Source organism: Sinocyclocheilus anshuiensis, unplaced genomic scaffold (genome assembly GCF_001515605.1).
Source record: "Sinocyclocheilus anshuiensis isolate Anshui unplaced genomic scaffold, SAMN03320099.WGS_v1.1 scaffold115, whole genome shotgun sequence".
In the NCBI taxonomy this organism is placed as follows: domain Eukaryota; kingdom Metazoa; phylum Chordata; class Actinopteri; order Cypriniformes; family Cyprinidae; genus Sinocyclocheilus; species Sinocyclocheilus anshuiensis.
The window spans coordinates 1,674,459-1,694,249 of record NW_015548219.1 but is presented as its reverse complement, the minus strand read 5'-3'; the positions used below and the strand labels follow the sequence as shown (position 1 = coordinate 1,694,249).

General features: G+C 37.7%; 2 protein-coding genes and 1 long non-coding RNA gene across 4 annotated transcripts in view; 2 read left to right on the top strand and 1 right to left on the bottom strand.

Annotated features, from left to right (window-relative positions):
• LOC107654148 (zinc finger CCHC domain-containing protein 14-like) overlaps positions 1–12,915 on the top strand; it is a 31,678-nt gene extending 18,763 nt beyond the window's left edge. The window contains 12 exon segments of the mRNA XM_016441093.1: positions 4,086–4,156; positions 4,356–4,427; positions 5,169–5,254; positions 5,511–5,605; positions 6,788–6,824; positions 6,906–7,203; positions 7,393–7,481; positions 9,439–9,554; positions 9,690–9,861; positions 9,894–10,006; positions 10,074–11,042; positions 11,682–12,915. Coding sequence (XP_016296579.1) covers positions 4,086–4,156; positions 4,356–4,427; positions 5,169–5,254; positions 5,511–5,605; positions 6,788–6,824; positions 6,906–7,203; positions 7,393–7,481; positions 9,439–9,554; positions 9,690–9,861; positions 9,894–10,006; positions 10,074–11,042; positions 11,682–11,737 — 2,174 coding nt within the window. The 3' untranslated portion in view covers positions 11,738–12,915.
• Positions 12,916–13,130: 215 nt separating this feature from the next.
• On the bottom strand, positions 13,131–18,633 carry LOC107654145 (microtubule-associated proteins 1A/1B light chain 3B-like). Its single transcript, XM_016441091.1, has 4 exons — positions 18,425–18,633; positions 16,328–16,383; positions 14,637–14,743; positions 13,131–14,518 (listed from the first exon to the last, which is right to left on the bottom strand). Exons 1-4 carry the CDS (start codon positions 18,462–18,464, stop codon positions 14,344–14,346), a joined length of 378 nt encoding a protein of 125 aa, XP_016296577.1. The 5' UTR covers positions 18,465–18,633; the 3' UTR covers positions 13,131–14,343.
• Positions 17,708–19,791, top strand: part of LOC107654147 (uncharacterized) — a 33,790-nt gene continuing 31,706 nt past the window's right edge. Inside the window, exon 1 of one of the 2 annotated variants that reach the window (XR_001630309.1) lies at positions 17,708–18,026. This is a non-coding gene — a long non-coding RNA (uncharacterized LOC107654147). Of the gene's footprint in view, positions 18,027–18,646; positions 18,703–19,791 lie in introns of those variants that run through there. The other variant, XR_001630308.1, reaches the window with a different exon arrangement.

The window sequence follows — 19,791 nt, the reverse complement described above, 5'->3', positions numbered from 1 at the left end:
CTTAGATGTTCAAATAGCTGCAGTACTCCGACTTTGCCACAAGGAAAAGTGCGTACGCCTGCTCAGACCCTGACGTTGCAGTAAGTACTTTTCCATGTCAAAGACTGTTTTTATAAATATGAACGTTGCCGTGGATTTTAGTGTACGCACACTCTAAGATCAAATCTGTGCGTACGCACATTTTATAAATGAGGCCCTGTGTCTGTTCCCCAAACTAGAAAATACAAAAAAACGTCAAACCAATTTAAGAGTAACAATTTAATTGATGTTCAACAAATTAAAAACAGATGTAATACGGATAAACAAATGATAAAGCTTGGCTTATTGAATATCAGGTCCCTTTCTACTAGGGGTGCAACGGATCGTAGATGATCCGTGATCCGTGCGGATCAGGCTGTACGGTTCGGCACGCATGTGATTCGCGGATTAACTGTTAAGTTTAACCATCATAAAGTTAAAGTTTATCATTTGCACATGTTTTGTCTTGCCAGTTTACACATTCAAGCTATTTTAACTTGCGTGCTGTTTTCTGTGCGCTCAGCCGCTGCCGCACACACCTGAAGCACACACAGAGAGAGAGACACTGCGTGAACAGCGAATCGATTCCTCTTTCACATAAACACAAAGTTATAATGATCAATGATCAGATCCATGACTCAAAATCCTTAATATGATCCGAACCATGAGTTTTGTAATCCGTTGCACCACTAATGATCTTGTATCGACGATAGCTAGAGATATTGTCAAAAACATCAATTGTTGGCAATATTAAGATATCTGGCATTTCCAATTAATGTAGGCCTGTTACATTCTTATTTTTATTAGGCCTATTGTTATTATTATGAAGTTACTTTTATTATTAAATTAAAATTACAATTAATTTGCCCCGCAATAATTACCAGATAACTGACGTGCTGCGAGGATAACAAAACATTAGGCTATATATTTCCTCCTCAGTTAAAATGTTTTAAAAAAAGGTATTTTAAAACAGGTCTATACAATAGGCCTATGATTAAAATATTAACGCTTCAGACATCAATAAAAATCAATGAAATAAAAAGCTTTTATTTCAAGCACCGACCTTCAAAAACAACCTGTTTTACACAAAATATGTTTCTTCTCTTTTTTTCTCACTATGTAATATTAGAAATATTAAGGGAATAAATAAAAACAGTTAGCTATATATATACCGTTATCAGCATATGTTGAAGTAGATTCGTCTCTCGTCGTCTCTGAGAGAATATGCGCCGTCAGATGCCGAAAGCTCCGTCATTACTCTGTTTTTACTTTCACTTTCTGCATAGTGAATTGACTGAGATTAAGACGTTTACAGGCATAACTCTTGCTTAAAGTTTGCACGTTGTTTGTGTGTGATATCCATTGGCTCACCTTCATGGTTTAAAACAGAAATATTTCCAACATTGCGACGTAACCAATTACCCCCGTACCGAACCGAACCGTGACACCACTGCGTTGTATCGAACTGAACCGTGAATTTTGTGAACCGTTACACCCCTAGTATTTTTATAATAGTTATATAGTGATAATAATTCTAGATTAATCATTAACTATTTTTTATTATTATTATTGCTATATAAAAACATCTTTATATATGTGTTATTAATAAGAATAATGTCTTTAAAAATAAAATAAAATATAACAATAATGCAACAATGTGTTAAAACAGAATTTTCATGTGTTGTTTCATGTGGGCTCTTTGTGTTTAATGAATTTTTAATTTTTTTTTATTCTGCATTGTTACAACAACAGTGTAGAAATGCATAGCCTAAAGCAGAACTAATGTGGCTAAACATTTTAGAGCAATGAAAAATAAGCAAATGCTCTAAAATAACATTTCTAGATACAAACACATCACAGAAAGCATCACATTCTATTATAAGAAGATAATAGATTACATGCAATCTTAATTAGAAACATCTCAGAAATGTCTGAATATTACAGATCTGAGTTGTAACATCAGACAGGGAAAGTTTTAGTGACATATTGCAGATGAGCAAATGCTCTTTAAATAATTTTTTGTTTCAGATGAAAGATGCTTTGCATCTCATCCCGTTTGTCTTTGTCTGTCTGCACTGTGACTGTCAACTCAAACCACTTCACAAATCTCTTCCTCCTCTGGCAGTGACCTCTCTCTGGGTTTGTGGTTGACTTTCACTCTGTGGCGCACACACACACACACATATAAAAACACACAGTGTAATGAGGGGTTTGGCGGGTGGTTTGGGAGGAGCAGGCAGGCATCTCTCTTTGCTGAAGGGAAAGGCCTCCTCCTCTCTGGAACATTCCAAATGAGCTCACACTTGCCTGCTGGAGATGAAGAAAGAGATGAGACTGTCAAAGAGTGTGTCTGTGCACCGTTAAAAAAGAAAACGAAAATTCTGCAATCATTTATTAACCTTCAAGTCACTCCTAAACTGTATGACTTACTATTTTTTCTAGACCATTTTTTGGTGTTAGTAGTTTGCTCGATCTTAGCATCTGTTTTTAAAAAAATGGCTGGAATATTTATGTCAATGATTGAAAGAATTGGAGGCAATCTATTGCTCTTAGATCTTTTGCGGCATTGAACTCAACAGAATTCCATTCAGCCTTCTCTCTCTCTCCACACACACTACAGGAAGTGCTGACTCTGCAGGGTATATTTAACACGCTCGCCCATGTTTACGCTGAGCAGACTCCGGATGCATTCCTGCTCACTCGTGTGTATGTGTGTGTGCGCGTGTGTGCAAATGAACACACTTCAGCTGGACACTTGAGGCACACTTATATGAAAGTCACATACACTACTGTTCAAAAGTTTGGGGTTGGTAAGATTAAAAAAAATGTTTTTAAAAGAAGTCTCTTATGCTCACCAAGGCAACTTTTCTTTGATTTAAAAATACAGTAAAAAACAGAAATATTCTGAAAAATTATTAAATTATATACAATTTAAAAGAACTGTTTCCTATTTAAATATGTTTTAAGATGTAATTTATTCCTGTGATGCAAAGCTGAATTTTCAGCAGCCATTACTCTAGTCTTCAGTGTCACATGATCCTTCAGAAATCATTCTCATGCTCATTTGGAACTCAAGAAACTTTTTTTTTTTTAATTGTCAATGTTAAAAACAATTGTGCTGCAGTGAAACAGTGATAATTTTTTCCAGGTTACTTTGATGGTTAGAAAGTTCAAAAGAACAGTTTAAAAAAATATATATATTTTGTAAGACTACAAATGTTTTTATTGTCACTTTCGATCAATGAATAAAAGTATTAATTTCTTTAAAGAAATCTTACTGACCCCAAACTTTTGAACAGAAATATATAACAAAAATAAAAAATGTAAAATTAAAAAGTTATAACACAATACATATGTTGTCTTCTGTTCCTCCTTATTTTCACTTTTTTTACTTTAGAACTTCATCTTAAAGCAGTTAAGACGCTGGTTTGCCATCAAAATGTGTTGTGAAATAAACTGCCTGGAGGCTCAAATTCTCACCTCTCAGGTTTTTCCTTTTTAGCTAAATATGCTCAAACGAGTTCTAACCTGCCAGAAAGCACCTGAGAGGTTATTAAGTTCTGGAGGATTTTCTCACATACTCCTCTCCTCTAATAGAAACCAAACAGTCTGTGATAATACTACCATAATACAATTTGGAAAGTATGTGTCTAATTCTTATTCAAGACTTGGGGAGTGAACGTAACTCATTCAGTTATTTGGGGTAAATGCAACTATGGTCAATGCAAGTTTTGTTGTGTGCAATGCAAAAGTGAAACAATCCAATAATTTAGAGGAAATATTGTGGATATGATTTCATAAACAATAAACTTTCTGCTTACAGAGTACTTTCAGAGTATTTCAGGCCCAGTTTCAGAGAGGTTGATACTCAGTATTAAACATTGTTGTGTTGATTTTGTACTCAAGAAATATTTCTTAATATTATCAATGTTGAAAACAGTTGTGCTGATTAATATGTTTGTGGAAACCGTGGTACGGTTTTTCAGGATTCTTTGATAAATAGTAAGTAAAAATTTAACAGATGTGAATCTTTATACTCATGGTGTTTTTTGCTTGTCTTTTTGAAGTGTACATTGAAAGAATTGAACTAAGGGGAGTTACACCCAAATCAGACAAACCAACAGAATATGTCTTGGAGGTGAGTTTCGAGACTCTGAAAATCAGAAAATTTGAACAAAATCTCCTGTATATTGTATCTCTATGTGCTGCTCTATATTATATATCCATGAAAATTAGGTATTTTCTGTAGTTGTCATATTTTTACAGAACAATTGTAGCCAAAATGTGTAATGTACTTGGCATGTTATATGTTTGTCATACTTTTCTCTTGGTCGAAGGCCTTGTGGTCCGACTCCACTTTGTCGACTGTCAGCAAAACCCCTCATGAAGTGGTGGAGTTTATCTCCCAGGTGAGTGACAGTCATTTGTGTTGTGTTTCATGGATGTGAGAAATGTTGAGCTAGTGTGTAAAGATGAAAAGTCTTAAAAGTAAACTACTAAAGTGGTTTCTAATAATTGTTAAAGGGGTTGGTTCACCCAAAAATGGAAATTCTGTAATTTTTTACTCACCTTCATGACGTTTGTTCATCTTCGGAACACAAATTTAGATATTTTTGATGAAATCCGAGAGCTTTCTGACCCTCCATAGACAGCAACACAACTGACACATTCAAGGCCCAGAAAGGTAGTAAGGACATTATTAAAATAGTCCATGTGACATCAGTGGTTCAATCTTAGTGTTATGAAGCTACTAGAATACTGTTTGTGCACAAAGAAAACAAAAAGAATGATGTCTTGACATTAACGAAGTCCTTACTACCTTTCTGTGCCTTGAACATATCAGTTGTGTTGCTGTCTATGCAGGGTCAGAAAGCGCTCAGATTTAATCAAAAATATCTTGTGAGTAATTAATAACAGAATTTTCATTTTTGGGTGAACTATCCCTTTATACTTTATACTTTAACATTTCCATTCATCTCAATTTCTCACCCACAACTGGACTGGAAGGTTGTGTAGTCAAAATGGCTTTGACTGTGTTGAATAATCAGTGCTGTGAAGTTGAAAACCAGTGAATGTGTTCACTGATGAGTGCTGACAAGTTGTAACGTCATGAAACTGTGTGATTGTGTCTCTGTTGTCTCTCTCTTCAGCTATCTCAGCTTTTTCCCGATGAATGTCTAGAGAAACTTCTGCCCCAAATGCCTGGACTTGATTCCACTCATGAACTAGATCCTCGGTACTTCTGAATCCTAACATGAAATGCAAAAAACAGAGAACAAGTTCTCAATTATATTATGTTTTTACTAGGGCTGGGTTATAAACTGAACATTTACAATTTACATTTAAAATTCAGTTGCAAAAATGCAGAGTGGCATTTTTAATGCATATTGAAATTTGTATATATATATATATATATATATATATTATTGGTGCATGGAAATGGAGGGAAAAAATACATTTTAAAATTTGTGAATTTTTACTCTTCTCCACAGATGCTTGACCTCTCTTCCGCCTCAAGTTCTTAAACATGACAAAGTCCGTTTCTTCTTCAGCACTTCGCCTGCACCTCAGCTCCCTACTAGCACAAGTAAGCCCCTTATTCCTGCCTCGCAATGGTTCATCCCTCACGCGTCACCATACAGGTTTGTTTCTGGACCACACCATCTCTTGGGGAAATGGGGAGTTTGTTTCAGCACAGTGGGGATTTGATTTGACCTGCTTGTGCTGGGAGGCTTCAGAAGTGACCTCATCTTGGGAAACTATTAATAGGACGAAAGGCCACTAGAACCTAGATGTGTGTCTGTGATGTTATTTTTAGTTTTTTAGTGGTGGGGGAAGGGACGGAAACCCCCTTGGATAGAAAGAAGTGCAAAATTCTTATTGCTTGATCATTTGTGTTGTAGATTGTATTTTTCAGTCAACATGTAATTTTTCGCTATCAAGTACAATAAGAGTGGGCTCTGCAATAAACAAACTAATTATTCTAGACACTATTATTATTAATATTACAGTTGTTAACAACTCAATAGACTGTAGTTGGAATAACATCAGTGCAAGTGGTCCGTCTGGAGCAGAGCTGGAACTGAACCTGCTTTTATAGCTTCGAAAAGTCGGTTTTATAGCCTTGCTCTTGAATTGGGCTCATGGGGGAAAAACTGTAAGTGTAAGTGAGGATGAGATAAGTCATGGTAAGAGGGGAAAATAAAAGAGTCTGTCCTCTGATTTGAAAATATCAGACCAAGATTTATTTGAAGTTCATGAAATCTGTCAAAAATATGCCCAGCTTCATACTCCACTTCAAAATCAAAGGGAGAAATAAGAAATAATATTTTGCCTAAATAAAATAAAGCCAATGACATCTTTTGCTGTGAAACTGTGAAACAATGCAAAAACATCTGAATGCATTATGGTATATGGTAATAATAATAATAATAATAATAAAAATAGTCATCATTTTGTTTATACAAATTATATTTATATATATTTTTTCAATAAAATAATTTTAAATAAATTTTATATTTAATTAAAATATACTTTCAATTTAAAGAATTGAAAAAAAAATCATAATGGTCCTTATCAGATGTTATTTTGTTTAAACAAATTACATTTGAATGATTTAATAATGATTATTGAATAACCTAAATTTGGTTACATTTTCATTTAAAATGTGACTTGTTTCTGCAGTATTCACCGATTCAGTTGGATCATTTCATGTCAAATCAAGCTATATTTCTGAATCACACTTCCATGTCACTTCCATGTTTTGCAGATCTGGGCTGTCTGCTTCAGTATAGGGGAGCGAGCAGGTGAGGTTAACAACCCTTCACCACAAGCACTCTCACATCTCTCTTCTCCCCATCCATAAACCTGCTCTCACTCTGTCCCAGGCCCATTTGTGGTGTTGCCAGCATCCAGCCTGTCCTAAGTGTCCATGCGCCCCTCCCGCAGAGCTCCTCTGCCCACCTGCCCCCTCTCCCTTCCCAGACAGCGGTGGCTATCCTCCCCGGCACTGCCGTACCCATGGGGGAGTCCAGCCCACCACAGACGCACCTCGTAAACCCCGCACCCCAACCCCAGGCCCAGTCCCAGCAGCCCTGCCCGGAGCAGAATGGCATCCTGGACTGGCTTCGTAAACTACGGTTGCATAAATACTACCCTGTCTTCAAACAGCTAACCATGGAGGAGGTACGTGACTTCAAGTGGCTCTTTCCCTTGGTACGAGAGTCGTCTCTAAGATAAGAGATTACATTTATTGGAAGAGATGTTTAGGGAGCAGATTTCGGATATTGCAGCCAAGAAATACATATTTCCTTCCTGACATATCTCTCCCACTACAGCTTATCTAAATTATGATCTCCTTATTCACTTTCTCAGTTCCTCGCTCTAACAGAAGAGGATCTCAACAAGTACGACCTCACTCAGGGGGCCAAGAAGAAACTAAAGACTCAGCTGGAGCTTCAGAAGTGAGTGTGATTTGTGCTTCAATTATGACACCGATATATTTGATCAGCGTGCGTCATGCCATAAACAACCTTAGAAACATTGAGGGGTTGTTTAAACGCAATTACTTCTGCCATGATAAATGGAAAATGTACTCAAATGTCTCTTTTGAATAAAATTCAGCTTATCGTCTGTTTTCCATGGGTATAAATAGCGCAACGTTAAATATGCCAGGTAAAAGAGTGTGAATAGGTACAATCTAAAATTAACCTAATTTGCATAGACAGGAAATGTCTTTGTGCTATAAAGAATAACAGTGACACTGGTTAACTCATTTAGCGTCAATCATTGCGAATAAGACTATTTAGTGAATCACACTGGATTTAGTTTTTTCTCATTTTTTTCCCCCTGAAAGTAATGAATACTTTTGTTCAACAAGGACACATTAAATTAACTTCCTATTCATCAGAAAATTCTTAAAAATATAAGTAAATATATAATTTGTACCAGTTTCCACACAAATATTAAGCAGCACGACTGTTTTCAACATTGATAATAATAATAATAAATGTTTCTTGAGCAGCAAATCAGCATATTAGAATGATTTTTTTGAAGGATCATGTGACTGCATCACAGGAAAAAAATTACATTGTAAAATATATTTGAATAGAAAACATTTTTTTAAGTTGTAATAATAAATATGCAATATTACTGTTTTTATTGCATTTTTGATCAATTAAGTGCAGCCTTGGTGAGAAAAGAGACTTCAAAAACATTTTAAAAATCATTCAGACCCCAAACTTTTGAACAGTATTGTATGTAGAGCTCATTTAATGTAGATTAATTTAACATTCGTTTTTTCCTGGTTAGAAAACACAATAGCATATGGTTTTGGGACAGCATGTAAGTGAGGAAATAATGAAAATTTTGACAGTTCTTGGGCAAACTATTTCTGTAACCCATATTTGTTGCATTTGAACAATTATTTAAATGTTGGTAAATTGTCAGTTTCCACAATTCCAGGGCAGATCACTTCCTTCAGATAAGAGTTTGGCATCGAGAGTTTGAGATCAGTATGGAAGTGGAGCAAGTAACTATTCCTTAGTGAAAACACATCATGCTAATTCTTTTTCCATTTCTCACATCAGCAAGTTTCCGTTGCTCAGGTAGAGCTGTGGTGGGAGCTAAGATATCTTAACAGATAACAGGAACTAATCCTCGGGAGGTTTTCCATGCCTGAAAACAACAATAAATGTTATACTGGTTCACAGGTCTCGTGGTTCTCACTGACACTAGCTAAACCGTAAATAATGTTTATTTCTACTCCACTTTGTAAAGTTTCTGAACTGAAAGGCCCCATTTGAACTTGAACCAGCCTAAGTGAAGTGAAGTGACATGTGGCCAAGTATGGTGACCCATACTCGGAATTAGTGTTCTGCATTTATCCCATCCAAAGTGCACACACACACACCGTGAACACACACCCAGAGCAGTGGGCAGCCATTTTTTGCTGCGGCGCCCGGGGAGCAGTTGGGGGTTCGGTGCCTTGCTCAAGGGCACCTCAGTTGTGGTATTGAAGGTGGGAGAGAGCGCTGTACATTCACTCCCCCCACCTACAATCCCTGCCGGTACGAGACTCAAACCCACAACCTTTGGGTTACGAGTCCGACTCTCTAACCATTAGGCCACGACTTCCTCCTAATTATACCTATCGGCTATATTTTAAAAATATTGTTTTTCACATTCTTTCTTTTGTTTCTAAAAAGTCTACACAGATGATCAGCTTCAAATTAATGCACTGGTAGAATTATGCACATGCAGTAAGTGCGGGGATGTTTTTGTACACAGCGCCATCTAGGTGTCATTGCTGGAAAATGATGTTCTACAAAATAAGTCTTTGACGTTCATGGTCCAGTCATTGTTTATCATCAAATGGTACATAAAAAAGTAATAAATTATATTTTTTTGTTTTCTTGTCAGAGAGAAGCTGGAGAAGAGATACGTGGTGTCTCAGTTTCCTGTTTCCTGTAGTGGGGTTGCCAGAGTGACCCCTTCCAGTCATATTGGACCCCTGACACACGCACACACTGGAAGTGGTACTGTACACATGTCTAAAAAATAATACTAATTGATATGTTTACGTTATTAGCATTTAAATTAAAGTATCCAAAAGTTTATATAGTTGTATGAATGCAAGAGATTATGATCTGTTTTTTTGTGTGTATGTTAAGAGTTACGGGTAGACGTCGAGAACAGCTTGTTGCCCATTCCACGGGACAGCAGTTCCTCCTCAGGCTATTCCAGTGCTCCTTCCAGTCCAATGACCCCTTTATCACGTGACACTTCTTTTGATCGGGTCAAAGACCTTCACAGACGTAAGAACTGACGGATTTTTTCCATTAATATTTTTATAATGGATATTGGATTGTTTACTGTAATTGTATGTATAGTATACTGTGTGCCCAAGTCCTCCCAGTCCAGAACGATCCCTCCCTCTGTCCCTCCCAAATGAATTTGCCCCCTCCATCCTTGCCCCTCCTCTCCCCAGGTCGCGTTATCAACTCTCCCCGCAAACTTGAGTTTGCCCCCACCATCCTTGCCCCTCCCCTCCCCAGGCCACGTTCTCAACTCTCCCCGCAAACCTCGTCCACCCCCTCTCTGTTCAGAAGAACGTCCCAAACCGATGGGGTCTGGGGTCACCGTGGGTGTACGGCTTGAGAACATCTTCCCTGGGTTGAATCTTGATGGTTCTCCGAGGCACCAGGATGTGTCAGGCCCCCGTGGGCCCCTCACAGTGCTTCGCTCCCCTCCAGGTCTCATGGTGGAGACCAGCACTGCTCTCACCTCCACGTCTAACACCCTCCATCATGTTTCCCACCCACCCTTACATTTACAAGTGTCGTTTTCTGTTCCACGCACAGGGTCGTACCCTCTCTCCACCCCGTCCTCCTGCCCCTCATCGAGTTCCTCCACCAGACCCACCTTCTCACCTGTCAGTGGAGTTCCAATAGCAACAGCCAGCAACGTTCCCATGGCGGCAGTACCCGGGAACACATACTGTGTTAACAGTACGCCCACAGTCACGCCCAGTTCTAGCCCAGCATCCACAGAGAATAGCGGCTACGCCTCAGTGCAAGCAAACAGCGCTAACTCCAGTTCCTCATTGTGCGTTTGTAGCTCTTGTGGTTGTAGCGGCAACTGTGGCTCGTACGGAGCACTTCCAGTTAGCTACGCCGGATATTTTCCACATCCGTTTTCAGGAACGTCATTATTCACGTTAGGGCCTTTGCTTCATTTCAGCCCCCTCCTTACAGGAAGTGGTACCGCCTCCCCCTTTTCCTACCCCCTGGTGGCCCCGCCTATTTACAACAGCAGTCTATCACATGACTCACAACAAAACCTTGTGCTTCCACCAGTGCAGGGTTTTCTAGGGGGAGGGGGTGGTGTGTACCAGCCCCATGGAACGATGGGAAACGGAAGTTCTGGGCATAAGAAAACAGGGAATGTGTCCTGCTATAACTGTGGGCTGAGTGGGCATCGAGCACAAGACTGCAAGCAGCCAGCAATGGACTCTGCACAACAAGGTAACAGCACTGTTTATAAGTAGTGCTTGCAAACTCATTACACCTGAGCAACCACATAGCAATACTCTAGCAACCACCCAGAACATCCTAAGAGCAAATTAGAATCCACCCAGAATACTTTTTTAGGGCCCTATGATTTCTGGGATGCGGAAAATGCAGATGGAATCGCGAAATCTGATCACAAAAATGGAATTTACTGTATAACGCGGAATGTCACGGAATTTGCTACATTTTGAGTAAATAAATCGAAAGGTCAGTACACTTAAATCAAAGCGCGATATGGACCAGTATCTGTGAATATTAAGCCGCAAAAAGACTATTTAAATATGTGTCTCTGTGTGAATGAATGGCACAGACGCGCGGTTTCGTTTACTACACACATACTGAAGCACGCGTGACACTCGCAATGTTTTCAGCCTCTGCCTCCTTAATGAGTACATAAACACATAAACATGAACGCTAGAACTGCTCTGAGAGTCACTTCATGAGCATTTTACCATTTCGTTTGAGTAAACCTATCGTCATAAAGGTTTTCACAGCAACCCATCAAAATAAAAGTTCGGTTAACCTTTCTTCAAAAAATGTAAAACCGGAGTTATTTTTTGCATTTTCAAACAAGCAATTGTTTTGTTTTTGCAGGGACTTTTCGTCTGAAATATTCCCCGCAGTCAGACAGCCAGGACTCAGGGGAATAAATGGTGTGAATGAACTGGTCTGGACCTGCACCTTCCTCAGTGTGTAAAGACACTTGATGTGAGACTCCGCTGAGCAAAGGAATTTCAGTTTCTCTTTACAGGAGGATCGAGTGATGGAGTTCCATCAGATATGGCTTCCAATTAAAGCCTTGTGCCAAAGAATCACTTCACGGTGGATCTTAGTAAAGGGAAGTTCAAAGAAGAATTCACTCTTTTTGTGTTCTTCACGCTGTTCGTCTCACTTGAGACTCGCTTGAGCACTGTGGAGCAGCCAGTAGTGTATCAGATCATGCTGCACATGTCATTCTTGGAAGCATTTTGCTTGCCAAATAATGTGCAATGATGGCCACCTCTTTTTGTTCATGGTGCGACTATAAGTCATCCTTTGTGAATAAGATACTGGCAATGTTTTTTTTCTGGATGTTCAGAAAGGAAGGAGAAACTGACAATTGTGAAAGCGAAAAAGTCGTTTTCAATCTCATTTTTTAGCTTTTTGACTACAGGAAGTCTTCTTAATCATCATGTGTTCTTCCTGTTTGTTGTAATCATGGCGTATTTGTTCATATCCGGGTTTTTGAAAACGTTTGCTACTTTCGAATTATATTTTTTTATTACATTCTCTTTGTCATAGAGGTGCCACGTCAAGTGGCGCTCAGATAAAATGTTTATACAGTCAATGCACTTGGGACTGCTAAAGCTTTTTTAATTCACTAGCATTCATGAAACTGTACAAAAAACTGTTCAGACTTCTGAATTTTAGTTTTTGAACTGAGAACTGAACACAAGAGGAAACCGTTTTCATTATGGCACACTACAAAGGTCAAAAAGTGGGGTTTTCCATGTTGTTTCTCAATTACATTAGCCTAAAAATTTTCCAAAGTGTTGAAAAAGGTCAGACTTTCACCATTAGGCGCATTTAGCCAATAGATGCCATTCCGTTGTCATTGCCAAACACTTTTGATGTTTCAAAGCAAATGGTGATATTTCTGTTTATAAATTACAAAGATCTTGCGTCGCTGGTTATGCATGTCGCCTGATTTACTACGTGCTGTATGTATTATGTCTAGTATTATCGCAGGAAAGCTTTTGGTCTAAAACGACAATGTTGCCGCAGCCATTTTGTATTCTGAGGTGAATGTTGAATGAAGTTTGATTGCTGAATTTTTGTATAATGTATCACTTTGACACTTTTTAAAAAATGAATTAAAAATGTTTTTGAGAATTGTTTGGTAGTGGTCAACAGAAGCTTGACGTTTTTAAGAAAAAAGTATCAAAGAAAATGCCAGACAGGATGCATATTTCTCTTTTATTTTTTAAAATGTCAACAGAAATAGAAGTGTGATATTGCATATACATAAATGAAAATGCATAAATGAGCTTAGTTCGATAATGGGTTGATAATTCTTTAAAGTTAAACTCTCATTCAAACAAACAGTCACTTTTGTAAATTGCACAATAGTAGCACATATGAATTGATTTTTACAAGAACGAAACAACAAAAAAATAACATCTCTTTAAATAAGAGCAAGACAAACAGCAATTAAATGCTCAGGAGAAAAGGCAACTAAGCTTATCTGTACAGTTTACTGTAAGACATACAGATGGAAAGAATACAACAGCTCACGGTTATGTATTTATAAAGGTGTAAATAATCCTCTAATGAAATTGAAAAGTCTAAAAGCATGCACATAAAAGAGCAAGGATGTTCGGGCAGCACTCGTGTCCGTGATTGAGCTGCCCTCTCTACCTTGGGCCACAATCGCTAAAGCCACATTCATTCGCTCAATGTACCATTGAATATAATTACATTTTCCTTCCTTTTAAAGCTTCACACTACAATCAAAGCAGAATTTCTTGTATTATAAATTGCTTGCTATTTATTTCCTCAGGTATGTCCCACTGGATCATACTTCAAATGTCAACAAGGCAAGTAGGACGTCGTTTCGAACCTTGACTTACCCACCGAGTTGTGAAATCCAAGACCCTCAACGCTCATGACCCAATTAGCAAAAACCTCGAGGGGGAGGTGAAAAGACTGAATTGCTTCTAACAGGAAAATGGAACAGCGGAAAACACAGTTTGACACCTACAGGTAAGGAAAGGCTGTCGAACTCAACAAATACAGAGATTCGATGAACAACGGGAGGGGTTAAAGGTCACCAGAATGAACCTGACGGATAACCTCTATTTGGCCGCCTAACGGTACACTAAATGCCATTTCGGAAATTCAACCGCCAAGAAATTGAGATGATTCCATCTCTACACCCAGAAGTCTTTCGTTCAAGCTTAATGTTGAATAAATCCGGATTATTAGTCCAGCTGACCATAACCTGTCCTACAACCTAAACACAGTCGACTCCTGTTCCATCATTAAAACTCAAATTATTTAGAGGGAGCTGAGGTTAAAGGGCTGAGATGTGGGAAGTTAGGATTTAGCTTTGGATAATGGCTGGGATTGGTGAGCCAAATGACTAAAAGTTCAGTTGGTTCCTGTTTGGATGGGGATGGGAAATGGGATAGGGATATTTGCAAGGGAGAGGTCACAAGAGTTCAGGGTAGGTTGTATCATTGTCCGAGAGTGAAAGCCAATCGGTTTGCCATTTTTTTTACTGAGGACACACAGTTCCAAATGTCTCCTGGGAGGCGTAGACCATGTACAGGAAGCCGTCCTCGTCTCTCTCGCGTTCGTAGACCTCAGAAATGGCGGTGGACACAGATACCATGCTGTGACCGTTGACAAGTAGGAAGAAAGCCTGATTGGAGTTGAGCTGGAGGCGTCTCCTTTTGGAAATGCACATGAACCAGAGATGCATTAGCGAAGTTTTTTATTCAGAAATAGTAATGATAAAGAGAAATTATAATGAAAGGCAAGAGGTAAAAGACATTTGTTTGGTGTTACCTGATGATCTTAATAAGTTCGCTCATGTTTACGTGGTCGGGAACTAAAAACTTAGTTTTGTCAAGAATTGGCAGTTGCTTTTCTCCCTTGTATCTCTCAATGATGACCTGAAACAAAACCAACAAGCTAAACATTAGTATATATGCATATTTATTTTAGTGTACATCGTATGTATGTGCTCTACTGTTTAAACATTTGGGGTCAGTACGTTTTTAAAGACGTCGCTTATGCTAACCAAGGTTGAATTTATTTGATCACAAATACAGTAAAACAGTAATATTATCAAAATTTAAAATGACAATTTTCTATTATAACACATTTTAAAAAGTAATTTATTGTTATGATAAAGCTGAATTTTCAGCATAATTACTCCAGTCCTCAGTGTTAACATGATTCTTCAGAAATCATGATAATTTATATATTTGTGGAAACAATGATAGACATTTATTCTAGAGTGTTTAAATAGAAAGTTCAAAAGAACAGCATTTATTTGAAACATAAATCTTTTTTAATAAATGTGTTTTCTGTCATTTTTAAATAATAATAAAAAAAATACAAAAAAATAAAATTGCCCCCAAATTTGTAAACAATGGGGTATGTATTTTTTAATGACAGTATTTTTTTTAAAATTATATTTACTATATTTTTCTTCCACCACTTTGTGGTCCAACGCATCAATCTAAAAACATTTAATTTAAGTTTTAGAATAATTTAAAACAAAATAATTCAGTCTTAAATCAAGTCTGTCCAAACGTTCCCATTCAAAGGAGTTGCTCTGGGTGGTGGTTTGTGTCTATTCAGCAGATGGTAAGTTGACCACTTTATCCTGGTTAGCTTGAATAACAATTGAGACTGGTAACCCTGAGGCATTATCAATAGAGGTGACACCTGGCTACAATACCACTGACTGGTCTTTAAGAGGCTGATAAAGGCCCTATACATACATGCAAACGCAGACATTCATATGCTATCTGTTTTACTAGGTCTATTGACAAGCTTCCTTTTGAGATTATCCATAAGATTAACCTATTATGCTCAATACACACAGCTGAGCATGTTTTAAACACTTTTTTTTTCAACAAAAAAATGGAAATTCTATCATTATTTAACTTACCCTCATGTTGCTCCAAACTTTATTTTTTTCTGTGGAACAAAGAACATATTTTAACAAATGTCTTTTTTGTTTTTTCATCAATACAACAAAGGTCACTGGGGTCCAAGTTGTTTTGGACCCCATTAATGATCATTGTTTGAACTAAAATAGTGAGACATTTGAGAAAATATCTGTTTTAATTTGATCCACAGAAGTCACATAAGTCATAGAGGTTTGAAACAACATGAGGGTGAGAAAATGATGACAATTTCATTTTAGAGTGAGTGAACTATCCGGCAGGTATGTTGAGGCAAGTTGGAGCTAAACTCTGCTGGACATCGGCCCTCCAGGACCGAGTTTGGGCACCCCTGCTTTAGTGTTTTGTGATGATGAATGGATCAAATGCAAATATGCAATACTATGTAACATCCTCAAACAGGGCAAATATAACCATATTCTAATGACAATATTTTATTATAAAGGTCTATACTGGTAAAAACGTTACAACACTTGCATACTAAGTGTGCAAGCGATGTTAATTGGTTATCAATTTTAATCTTCATCTCTAGCTCCACAGACACAAATATAATCTGCTTACTGGGATCTTGCTTGGATGCTGTTCCCGGATCAGCCGTACATCCTCCACCCGCTGCTCTGTGGAGAGGAAGTACGAGCAGATATTAGATACAGCAGATCACAATACAGGATGCATTAAACCACAGACATTTTACTGAGCTGGATATGGGTTTGGGTCTCAAGTATCAATCAATTCTCCAAAGGACCAAGTTTAATTGTGTTTAACAGGTCCACGTTAAACGTGTTAGTCCTATCCTGTGGTTCAGTTTCAACCGAACAAGAAAGGGCACCGAAACTAAGAAGGTTCTGTTCAAAATGAAATTGAGTATGTTTAAGGGTGCATAAATAATTACTAAATATTCATTTTCGGTCAACTGTCGCTTTAAGAAAACACTCAACAATGGCTCCAGTGTTTGTCTGTTCTTCCCAGTTAAATTGCTTGGAATATTAGTTTATTTCTTTGTTGTGTAAGCATTTGTTCCACATAATTTTCTCTTAACGATTTAATGAACAGAAATGAAAAAGAAACAAGGCAGGCCTTTGTGTACCAAGCTAACTAGATTTTGAACAAAAGACATGACTCAGCATATGACAGTATCTACAGAATACCATAAAACAATAAAACGACAAGTGTAGAAAACACAGTACTGCATTGATATAGTAGGACAAACTACGTTTCCAAAGAATTAGAGACACAAAGGAACAAGATAAAACTTCAGTCTGGGAACCATGAGGTCTTGTGATGTTTCATGAACTTGACTGAGCACGTGCTGCTGATGTATGAAACGTGCAATAATCGAGCAACTGTGGTAACTTTTGGTGTCTGACAACTAAACCTCACCAATTTCAGCGAAATTTGTTCTTTAGTTTCGTTTTGAGCACCTGGTTCATCCTTTCTTAAAGTGTTATAATAAAAGCATTCACGGTACCTATATGGAACTACATATGATAAAAACAACAAAGTCATACCTACATATACTTATCATTTACACTTCTCATGTAAAAATGATATTCATTAAAACTCTGTTTGTTCATAAAACGTGTTCGACCGACTCAGTCGACTCCAGAACCAGTTCGGTTCAATTTGCTTAAAATCGTGAATGAGTTGTTTAGTTTGGTTTTTCTTTATTAAAAAAAGATTATACTTTCGAAAGACGTCGCTACTAACATGAGCTTGTTTGGGCTGACTGTCACAACAACATTGGCTTAAGATGAATTAGGTAATTTACGGGCTGATATCTCGTTTGTTTTATAACTATTCACATCAAGACACACGGGCCTTATTATAAAATAAGTACGTTATGACTACAAACAAAGGCCAAAATGCTGTCTGGCTAAGTCTCACACTATGTTATCAGCTATTTTTCCACTTCAGTCCCAAAAAGGGATGGAAAACAAGAGTGGTAACGGTTATGAGAAGGATAACTCAGCGCCGATACTTCGCCTTTACACAGGCCTATAACAGAACGCAATGATCACTGTAACATAAATACTTTTTTTTTGTTTTTTTCATAAAAATGTCGATGTTATCTGAACAGTCGCTATTGAAATATTACGAATATTCATTCGGCATCATTGTTTGTTTACTCGAGTCCTTCCAAATAACCTTAAACGACGAGTCCCATCCCCCAATCCTGCAGCGCGGTGTTTCGCTAACATCTGCCCACAAACAATCAAAGACATCGCAACATAGATTCTGGTTTTGGTATGTTGAAAATAAGGTAAGAGAAACTCGTTATGTTGTTTATGTCATGAGTCTGTAGCCTGTATGTTTATATAGTCTGAACTACACGGCCGACACCCTTATAACCCAGTTTGACTAGATTGTTTGTAGAGTAACAACAGGACCTATTTTTCAATATCGCATAAATTTCGTGTCGTAATATAATACGATGCGTGTATTACATTAATACACACTTCACTACAATATTCAGGTATTTTAGGTAACTTACTAGGTATTGCTGTATACACCATTACAAATATAAACGACAATCACAAACTTTCCCAGAATATAGGCTTACGTAAACGTGCCATTCCAAATGTAAAATTAATACATATATGTATATCAGAAATACAGTAGAAAAGCGCTTCTCTGATGATATGAACTCGATACACTTACCAAATGTCCTCCTTTGTTTAAATGTCTTTTCCGAAGGCATGTTTAAAATGCGATTAGACACCGTTTTCTTTAGGCAAACTTGCCTAATTTCTTTCCTTTTCTGTTTCTGACCAGATCTTAATAGGTTGTTTTAAATAAAGCGAAATCCTATATTTCAGTTGCGTGTCGTTGCTTCGTCCTGTGAAGTCTGTCCTACCCAGCAAAACAAACCAGTCAGCTGACCTCTGACGTCATGGCGCATATGCTGTGTGCATGCAGGAAAAGGTGAAGAGTTTGAGGTTAGTCACTCTGACCTCTCAATGAGGTATATTTTCAGGGTAGGTTTTGTCTGTGGCAGTTCTCATTTATTCTGTATGCTTACTCTATTCATACTTGTTTCAGTTCAACTGAGTTATCGGATTCTGAAAGACAAACCATTTCCAAGCATATGTCACACTTTTTACTGCAGTGAATGTTTACAGTCAGTCAACACATGTTGACAATATATGAGGTTAGTTTAATGCAGTGGTCATTTAACAGGCTTTGCAGACATTATTTAAACAACAAAACAGTTATGATTTAGCAGATTTTGTTTAGATTTTGTGGTTTACACAAGCTAGTGTACATTAATGCCAGATGACTCAGCCTTAAATCCTTAAATTATACTGTTGTTAAGCCTGAGTCATAAATAATTTAAAGAAACAGGGCCCGTATTCACAAAACATTTTATCTTACCACTAAGAGTTCTCCTAAATAGCAGTAAAAGTTTTTAGCTAAGAGTTTTCTCTTAAAACCTATTCACAAAGCTGCTGAGACAAACTTTTAGTAAGGAATAGAGAGAAGTCTTAAAGGGGTCATAGGATGCCCATTTTCCACAAGTTGATATGATTCTTTAGGGTCTTAATGAAAAGTCTGTAACAGTTTGGTTAAAAATTTTCAATGGTAGTGTAAAAAACACCTTTTTTTACCCTGTCAAAAACAGCTCTTTTCAGATCAAGCCGTTTTTGTAGCATTTTCCTTTAAATGTTAATGAGCTATGCTGACCCCGCCCCTCTCTTCCGAGCCGCTCTCTGAGGGACTGTTTACTTTAGCCTCATTCATCGTGAAACTTGCTAATTAGCACATTATTAGGAAAGGCGATTTGCAAAGATTCATTACAAAATATTATACTCACTTCTTCTGTAGATGAGGCTGAATCATGAATGATTCGCGCGAACATAGACGCATTTATGTAGATTGGGGGCGCATTCCCTTCAGAAACAAATGTAATCCACTGCGAGTTCAGCGGCTCATATGTCGGGAGTAAACGACGACTGCTGTTCATTATTACATCCAACAACAGAACACCTCAATCGCTTAGGAGTCATTCTTGTCTACATCTGCTCCAG

Coding starts and splice junctions, on each gene's coding strand:
- LOC107654145 (XM_016441091.1), bottom strand. CDS start 18,464: ATGCCTTCGGAAAAGACATTTAAACAAAGGAGGACATTTG. Junction 16,384..18,424: donor TAAACAAAGGAGGACATTTG/GTAAGTGTATCG, acceptor TCCTCTCCACAG/AGCAGCGGGTGGAGGATGTA. Junction 14,519..14,636: donor GAACTTATTAAGATCATCAG/GTAACACCAAAC, acceptor CATTTCCAAAAG/GAGACGCCTCCAGCTCAACT.